General features: G+C 41.7%; 1 protein-coding gene across 2 annotated transcripts; it reads right to left on the reverse strand.

Annotated features, from left to right (window-relative positions):
- Positions 1-1,458: 1,458 nt before the first annotated feature.
- Positions 1,459-8,793, reverse strand: igflr1 (IGF-like family receptor 1). Of its 2 annotated transcripts, none has more exons than XM_064947886.1 (7): positions 8,008-8,793; positions 7,702-7,894; positions 7,541-7,580; positions 7,155-7,272; positions 6,882-6,983; positions 6,542-6,652; positions 1,459-5,675 (listed from the first exon to the last, which is right to left on the reverse strand). In XM_064947886.1, exons 1-7 carry the CDS (start codon positions 8,114-8,116, stop codon positions 5,353-5,355), a joined length of 996 nt encoding a protein of 331 aa, XP_064803958.1. In that variant the 5' UTR covers positions 8,117-8,793; the 3' UTR covers positions 1,459-5,352. The 2 variants fall into 2 exon arrangements, with proteins under 2 accessions (XP_064803958.1, XP_064803957.1); XM_064947885.1 differs by having other exon boundaries at positions 6,542-6,703.
- Between the last annotated feature and the right edge of the window lie 352 nt (positions 8,794-9,145).

A 9,145-nucleotide genomic window follows, 5' to 3' on the forward strand; every position in this document is an offset into this window, starting at 1 on the left:
CTTACTTTTTTTAAGCACATACTGATGAAACTGTCACTTAATACTTTTTTCTTAAAGTCTACAAATGCTCTACAGTCGTGGCCAAAAGTTTTGAGAATGACACAAATATTAATTTCCACAAAGTTTGCTGCTTCAGAGTCTTTAGATATTTTTTGCCAGGTATTACTATGGATACTTGTCATGAACCTCGCCGAGGATGGTGCCTCTTCCTGTTCGGGCGGGGCTCGGCGGTCGTCGTCGCCGGCCTATTAGCTGCCATCGATTCCCTTTCCGTTTGTTTTTGGTTATTGGGTAATTGGGTACACCTGTGTCGTATTAGGGTTTGTTTGTAGGTTATTTAAGGGCACTAGGCCCGCTGGGTATTTGTGCGGGCTTGTTTTTTGTTACTCTGTGTTGGATGGTGTTATTTTGTTCTTATCCTTATTCGCCGGACTATTTCTGTCCTGTTGTTTGGACTGGCAACTTATATACGCCCTGTGTGTTGGCGTGACCATTTTTGTTGCGCTGGTGAATCAATTTGACAAACGACTGAACCCTGCTCTCTGCGCCTGATTCCACCCACCACTCCTAGTTATCGTAACAATACTGAAGTATAATTACAAGCATTTCATAAGTGTCAAAGGCATTTATTGACAATTACATGAAGTTGATGAAATTATTCAATATTTGCAGTGTTGACCCTTCTTTTTCAAGACCTCTGCAATCCGCCCTGGCATGCTGTCAATTAATATCTGGGCCACATCCTGACTGATGGCAGCCCATTCTTGCATAATCAGTGCTTGGAGTTAGTCAGAATTTGTGGGTTTTTGTTTGTCCACCAGCCTCTTGAGGATTGACCACAAGTTCTCAATTGGATTAAGGTCTGGGGAGTTTCCTGGCCATGGACCAAAAATATCGATGTTTTGTTCCCCGAGCCACTTAGTTATCACTTTTGCCTTATTGCAAGGTGCTCCATCATGCTGGAAAAGACATTGTTCGTCACCAAACTGTTCCTGGACGGTTGTGAGAAGTTGCTCTCAGAGGATGTGTTGGTACCATTCTTTATTCATGGCTGTGTTCTTAGGCAGAATTTGAGTGAGCCCACTCCCTTGGCTGAGAAGCAAACCTTTTGAAGCTTCCAGTCTGTTATTCGAACTCAATCAGCATGACAGAGTGATCTCCAGTCTTGTCCTCGTCAACACTCACACCTGTATTAACGAGAGAATCACTGACATGATGTCAGCTGGTCCTTTTGTGGCAGGGCTGAAATGCAGTGGAAATGTTTTTGGGGGGATTCAGTTCATTTTTATATGGCAAAGAGGGACTTTGCAATTAATTGCAATTCATCTGATCACTCTTCATAACATTCTGGAGTATATGCAAATTGACATCATACAAACTGAGGCAGCAGTATTTGTGAAAATGTAACGGCTTTCGTCTGGTGGAAGAGAAGCGGACCAAAATGCAGCGTGGTATTTTTGAGACATGTTTAATGAGGAATGAAAAATACCGAACTATACAAAAGCAACAAACGGAACATGAAAACCTATACAGCCTATCTGGTGAAAACAAACACAGAGACAGGAACAATCACCCACGAAATAATCAAAGAATATGGCTGCCTAAATATGATTCCCAATCAGAGACAACGATAATCACCTGACTCTGATTGAGAACCGCCTCAGGCAGCCATAGACTATGCTAGACACCCCCAAGACAAAACACACCACAATAAACCCATGTCACACCCTGGCCTGACCAAATAAATGAAGACAAACACAATATTATACGACCAGGGCGTGACAGAAAATACATATTTGTGTCATTCTCAAAACTTTTGGCCACGACTGTACATTTATTCACTCTGTGATAGGGTTGGATCCTATATGCCACTTTTATTGTCCTGTAAATGGTTCAGTGCCTATAATTTAGGCTGTGTGTAGAATGGGGCATAAAGGAAATTATCTCTACTAATAAATTACTACTAGATTATAGTGATAAGGTAAACAGCATACAAATTTGGCTTGTGTATTCATAACTAATCATAATTCCATTATTTTTACATAAAAAAGGGAATACTTCAAAATGAGAAGATCCTGCCATGGAACGGACGACTGGGCGGTCATAAAGTGTGAAGGAGGGGAAATAACTCACCACGCAGCAGGACACCTTCAGCTGTGGGGTCTTTATAATGCAGGTTTGATAGTTATATTTTCAATAATGAATGGTTAGCTGTTCTTTTTTGGTGTAGATGGCCAAGGAAGTTGCACAGAACTTCCCCAACATCCCTTCCCAAATTAATATGGAACCTTCAAAAACACATTTTTTTTTTTACCTTTATTTAACCAGGCAAGTCAGTTAATTATTTTCAATGACGGCCTGGGAACAATGGGTTAACTGCCTGTTCAGGGGCAGAACGACAGATTTGTACCTTGTCAGCTCGGGGGTTTGAACTCGCAACCTTGCGGTTACTAGTCCAACACTCTAACCACTAGGCTACCCTGCCGCCCCAATGGAGCAACTGTGAAAAGAAATGGCTGAGGATATACTAAAAATGTCTGGTATGTAATGACGTTTAATTCAAAGTAAATGTCAATTCTTTATTTTGATGTAGTAGTGTGGGAAAGCCATATGTTCAGTTCATGCCTCTGATTTCAGAGTTCAACAAAGCCAACAACTGCTTCATGTGTGCCACTGATAAAGAACCTGGATGTGGTCCAAAGACTGACTGGGTTAGTAACTTCATTTAACATGTTTAGAATCTTTTGACAACAGTGACGGCATGTAAGACAATTTATGATATAACACAATGGACGGCTAATTTGTCATACTGCATTGATATTATTTATAACGTGTTATGCTTTGTTTTGATTTAATAGTTGGCATGCCAACTGATGTTCAATGTGCTGTGCCTAGGAATGAAGACAAAAGAGTTCAACATAGTAAAGAACACAAACTGGAAGTGCAGTCTTTGTTGGTGAAATGTTTCATACTTAATTGAAGTTAAGTGTCTGTTGACATGTTGGAAAAGATTAAAGGTCTACAATTTGTTTAATTTGTCAGTATAACATTTTTATTCATTGATTTTCTAGCCACCATTACTGTGGTTACATGTTCAGTATATGTATTGACCAGCAAACCCACTGCAGCCTACCTCACTAGCTCCCTCTCCATCCCTGTTCAGTGTATGTATTGACCAGCAAACCCACTGCAGCCTACCTCACTAGCTCCCTCTCCATCCCTGTTCAGTGTATGTATTGACCAGTAAACCCACTGCAGCCTACCTCACTGGCTCCCTCTCCATCCCTGTTCAGTGTATGTATTGACCAGTAAACCCACTGCAGCCTACCTCACTAGCTCCCTCTCCATCCCTGTTCAGTATATGTATTGACCAGTAAACCCACTGCAGCCTACCTCACTAGCTCCCTCTCCATCCCTGTTCAGTGTATGTATTGACCAGCAAACCCACTGCAGCCTACCTCACTAGCTCCCTCTCCATCCCTGTTCAGTGTATGTATTGACCAGCAAACCCACTGCAGCCTACCTCACTAGCTCCCTCTCCATCCCTGTTCAGTGTATGTATTGACCAGTAAACCCACTGCAGCCTACCTCACTAGCTCCCTCTCCATCCCTGTTCAGTGTATGTATTGACCAGCAAACCCACTGCAGCCTACCTCACTAGCTCCCTCTCCATCCCTGTTCAGTATATGTATTGACCAGCAAACCCACTGCAGCCTACCTCACTAGCTCCCTCTCCATCCCTGTTCAGTGTATGTATTGACCAGCAAACCCACTGCAGCCTACCTCACTAGCTCCCTCTCCATCCCTGATTTGGACAGTTAATAACATGACTCTCGTACTTTGCCCTTTTCCTTTATGGTTGATATTAACGACGAAAGGAGATATTATCTGTCTCTCTCCTATTGTGTACCACATACACAATAGGAAAAATAAAAAACAGGGAAAATAAGTACTTGGAAAGACCAACTATTGTAGATAAACATTAAAGAAAAGGGTAAACACTGGACTGAACCCCCTAATTGTCAAACTAATAATAATGTACAACAATATAGAAGATACATGACTAGAGGTTATGCAATATGGGTGTATATCCACTGTATGCTTCTTAGGTGTGTAATTGACATCACCAAGGAGCTATTGCAAATTTGAAATTATGAAAAAGGTATGTTACACCGCATGATTTTACAGTACACAAACAAGAGTGTGCAATATAGAAGGGTAGTCAGCGGACATTAGGTCACATGACCAAGAAACTATTGAAATTCTAAATGTTGAAAAATTCATGTAAAACCATGTGAGATGAAAATGGACAAACTAAAGGTTGTGCAATGTGTAGGGACACTGAGTGGACATTCTGAACCTTGTTTGAAGTCACATGACCAAGGAGCTATTGAAATTCAAACCCCCGAGCTGACAAGGTACAAATCTGTCGTTCTGACCCTGAACAGGCAGGTAACCCACTGTTCCTAGACCGTCATTGAAATTAAGAATCTGTTCTGAACTGACTTGCCTGGGAAACCCCCAACCAGGGAAACGGATCCCAATCAAATATGTTATTTATCTTATAACTTGTCCTTGTGGTAAAATGAAGCGCAAATTAAAACTACAGATCTCGGAGCATCATAGCACCATTAGGTGCAAAAACTCAACATACCCAGTTGCGGCACACTTTTTGGAAGTGAACCACCCGATTTCATACTTACGTTATATCGGCATCGAACACGTCACCCTCCCTAGGAGAGGGGAGTGGGGGGGGGACCTCGACAATTTATTGTTAAAACGAGAGGCCGCCTGGACTTTGATCTGAAGCCATTTTTGTGATTTTGCTATTCATTGTATATGTTTGTGGGCCGATGTAGCAAAATTGTATCTATGATTCATGTTTTTGTATGTTCTATACATATCTGAAAATGAACCAACGATATCAAGCCACACCCGGTCATGATTACAGACATGTGTGTGTCCTTTGACACTATATAAACTAGTCACCCCACAGTGCTTGTCATTATACCCTGATGAAGACAGCTTGTCTGTCGAAACGTTGGTTATTAGGTTATTACATTATTGCATCTGAGCTACTAGAGTGTGTGGCTCCTCTTTTTCAGGACACCGGGGTTAACACCCCTGCTTTAAGTAATAAGTGACATGTTATCTCAGTTAAATATCTTATTTGAACCCTAATACAAAAGAACAGTGTTCCCAATCACTGCCATGGGACTTTGGGGTCCCTAAGGAAAGCATGCCTCCTACTGGCCCTCCTGTTATATCTCAGTGCCTTTGCAGGTGGTAGAGACTTGTGATTGTATCTGGATGGAGCCATCTTTTCCGCACCCAACACAGAACACACCCAGACTAGACAACCTTAAACAAGGTGAGTTTGGTAAGCACCACCACTGCGTCGTTCCGGTCCATCTCTCTCAGCAGCCTGGCCAATTGTCCTACAGTCCAGTCTGGGTGCTTGGTGGTGACCCCCTCCAGCACGGCCCTCAGGGGGCTCTTGCTCTCCCTCAGGGAGTAGGTGTAGGTAATCCAGGTGGCAGGGAAGGAGCAGCGAGATGCTAGGTGGGTGGTGTTCTTCACCCCAGGGATCTCTGGGTCCAGCAGGATCACAAGCTCCTCTAGAACATCCAGGTTGTCCAGAACCGTCTGCAGTGGCGCAGACTGGAGGTCAGGACCTGGTGAGGTGAGGGGAAATATCACGAAGGGTGAGTTACGCGTCTGTCATGCTGACTTGTGTCAAACCAGAGACAAATGCGTAAATCATGAACTAATGGGCTGTTCCACTAAATGAGTCCCCTTTGGGTAGAGTAACTTGAAGGAGAAAAACCTGATTTCACATCATTTTAACATTATATCATGAGCTCACAGTCAACTTAATAAAAAAAACATGTTTTCCCATATCAAGAGGTTCAATAAAATAATTACTATATTAAGTGGCTAATAAAGTAACAGGGATGACGATTTCATCTTAAATCAGCTATGAACCCCCTTTTACAGGGGGAATGGAAGTTTGTGTGCAACAGGAAGGGAGAATTGAATGTAAGCTTCACAACGTAAATTGTTGGGTAACAGGGTTGACTTGTTATGCTCAACCCACTCAGTTTTCAACTTCAAAACACCAGAAAATGTACAAAAGAGTAGAACCAGCTCACCTGCTTTTACACTATGATTTGACTATTAAATGTTTAAAAGTTTAGTCTTTTCAGTCTTCATTCATATGAAAGACCTGATTTATGTAATTATCCATGTGGTCTATATTAAAGGGCACACAATTTAATATAGCAGGCATTTCAAATTAAATATTGGTGCACATTTTCTACTTAAAATATTAAAGAAACACAAAAGGGACCAATTTCATGGAACCACCCAAATGTCTTGGGAGATTTGAGCTGAAATTTGAGGGACGTGTTAAAACCTCAAGAGCCTTTTGGCAACTTATGGAAGAATAGTGATGTAGAGGTACTAGTAATACCAATGAATAACAGACTGGTAGTAGCTCCATTAGTAATAGAACCATCAGTAATAGCACTTGATAACTCACTCAAAATGTCCTCTAGGTTCCTTGTCTCTGACTGTAGGAAAGCAACCTCTTCATTGACAGATGCTGTTCCCCTACTACTCCATGACTGTTGGTTGGTATACAGGATATTGTCTGATGGGAGGCAGTTAAGGTTGACCTTAAAGCATGGCTTATTCTCCTTATCTGTGTCAAACCACACCCATTCAAAAACAGGACAGGAAAAAAAGAGCTTTTTACACAGAGTAAGGTAAGTGGAAGAGTTAAAGCGGTTTTAAGCAAACATGTCAAACCAGATGTTCTGTGTTATGCATTGACAGTTTGACATTTTTAAATTCTGCCTAATGCTCATCATTCTGCTCACCTCTGATGCAAAAGGCTCTTGATCTTCCCCTTCTCTTCTTAATATAGATGAATAAGAGAAATGCAAGTACAGAGAGAACCAAGATGACAGTCAGCACTATCCCTGAAAGCACACAGAGGACCGTGGCAATGAGCAGTTAGACATGTTCAGCAGTATCCTAACAAAGCAGTTTAGTCATCTTTTTGAATGGTGAAGGACTGGTATTATCAAACTCAGTACCTTCTAATATTACTTCTAATATTGATCATATTTGTGGGTTGGGTTGTAACTTACATGCAGTCTTATGGTTGACGTCTGGTGGTCTGATGGTTTGAGCAGTGTGTTCGGCTGTGGTGGGATTTGATGTTGACATTTGGACCTTTAACGTTGTTGACTGTTGCACCTGTTGAGTCTAAAATTGATGTGAAGTCAACATATTAACTATGTCATTCCTAATTTAATAAATTTGTTTTGTTTTCTCTTTTCCCTATTGGGAAGTCATTGACCAAAATTAAAAACATTTGTGAAAAAATGGTCTCCCTGGGCTACTGTCTGTTAATGTAGTTTGAGTCTACAGAAGAATAACTGCCATGATAAGTTTGAGTGGACTTCAAGGTCTACCACGCAAATGCTCTTAACTAACTAGAATCATCAGCTTCATCATCATAGATTAAACTCACCGTAGTACCCAGGAGTCCTTCCCGACAGCCTGTCTGGTCACTAGATAAAGGGTTTACAGTTAAACATGTTACTTAACCATCCAGAACTAGATGAAAAACAATGGGCATCCTTATTTTTCCTGTTAAGGTTTGAAGCTATCCCAGACTGAATTTGCGCTCACCTCGATCCGCAGCATTGCGTGTCTGTCGTGGTGTTGCATTCAGACAGCTTTCGATGAGTTGGGGGGCAGCTAGAACAGGGTTTGCATTTCACGAACGTCCCATTATTGAAGGTCTGTGCGGCACATTTCCGATATGGTATTTCCGACCTCCCCCCATCATCATGCATGCCACAGTTTGGACTAAATTCGTACCCTGGTCAAAAAAATGATATTTGTTTGTAGACTACAAGTGCGTGCTGTGCACAGACAAACATCAAAACGTATCAACATCAAATATAGATGATCTTTGCCGCATGTCGAGCTCACCTGGTTGGATCGGATGCTGTGGATGTTGATGACATGGCACACATTTATTTCTCGACTCATCCCAAAATGAATCCAAGTCATTAGAGCAATTATCAGAATAGTGGCCCATTTTGTTAAGAGAAGCCTGTGGCTCCCGAGTGGCGCAGCGGTCTGCACTGCGTCTCAGTGTTGGAGGCGTCCCCACAGACACCCTGGTTCACAACCGGCCGTGACTGGAGTCCAATAAGGCAGCGCACAATTGGTTTGTTTGTTTCAGTATTTGTAGACTGTCTAGACGAAATGTCATACTACATCTGGCCAGACAGGATCAGGGCTACATAAAGTAGGAGGTGTTTCGCTCGATCGGCTGTTTTCTCTGGTGGTATAGTTTCAGCGCGGAGACGCGAGATGGCTCACTCTCGCCAAAATCTGTCTTGAATCAGCCCAATTCGAATAAAATACAGACTTAAGCTTGTTTGCCTGCCTTCCCGCCTTTGGAACAAAGACTGACAATGTTAGAGCGGAAACATGAGCATCTCGTCGTTATATACTGAACTCTGGTTTCAGCCCCATGCAAATTAGAAAGGAAAGTTGGTGGGTGTACAGTGCACTGACATGATACTGGATTGCCCTAAAGTAAATTGATGTTACGTAAAAAATATATATAATTATTCCTTTAAAATACTTAACCGGAGAGCATGACATCATTAGCTTCTTTTTTGTTACTGTGAATTGTTTCAAATCGGAAATGTGTTTAGGAAGCCCCGATTTGGGTAGTGCATGGGTGGCAGTAGTTCTTGCTGATTGAGTTGCAGCTGTCAGTGAAAAGCGTCTAAAACATGTGTGAACATAATGTGTCTTGAGTATAATGTAAAATGTTGCATCAAGAAGAAGGGGAGGTGGGTGTGGCGAAAATATGGTCCTGGTGGTCTCTCTCCAGGATGCATGCATATGTAGGAAAGTGCCTATTTGGCAGTGTTACTTCTGATTGTCTTAACTCAATAGGTACACCACTCTTATTCCTAAAAAAACAGGTAGCTAAATACGCTATAATAACAATATGAAATCATCTGCCGTTCATGAGAACAGTGAACATCTATTTATTGTATATTTGCATTCTAAAATTAGAAATTGGGATCTATTTCCTATTATTTCATTT

Source organism: Oncorhynchus masou, chromosome 30 (assembly GCF_036934945.1).
Source record: "Oncorhynchus masou masou isolate Uvic2021 chromosome 30, UVic_Omas_1.1, whole genome shotgun sequence".
Classification (NCBI taxonomy): domain Eukaryota; kingdom Metazoa; phylum Chordata; class Actinopteri; order Salmoniformes; family Salmonidae; genus Oncorhynchus; species Oncorhynchus masou.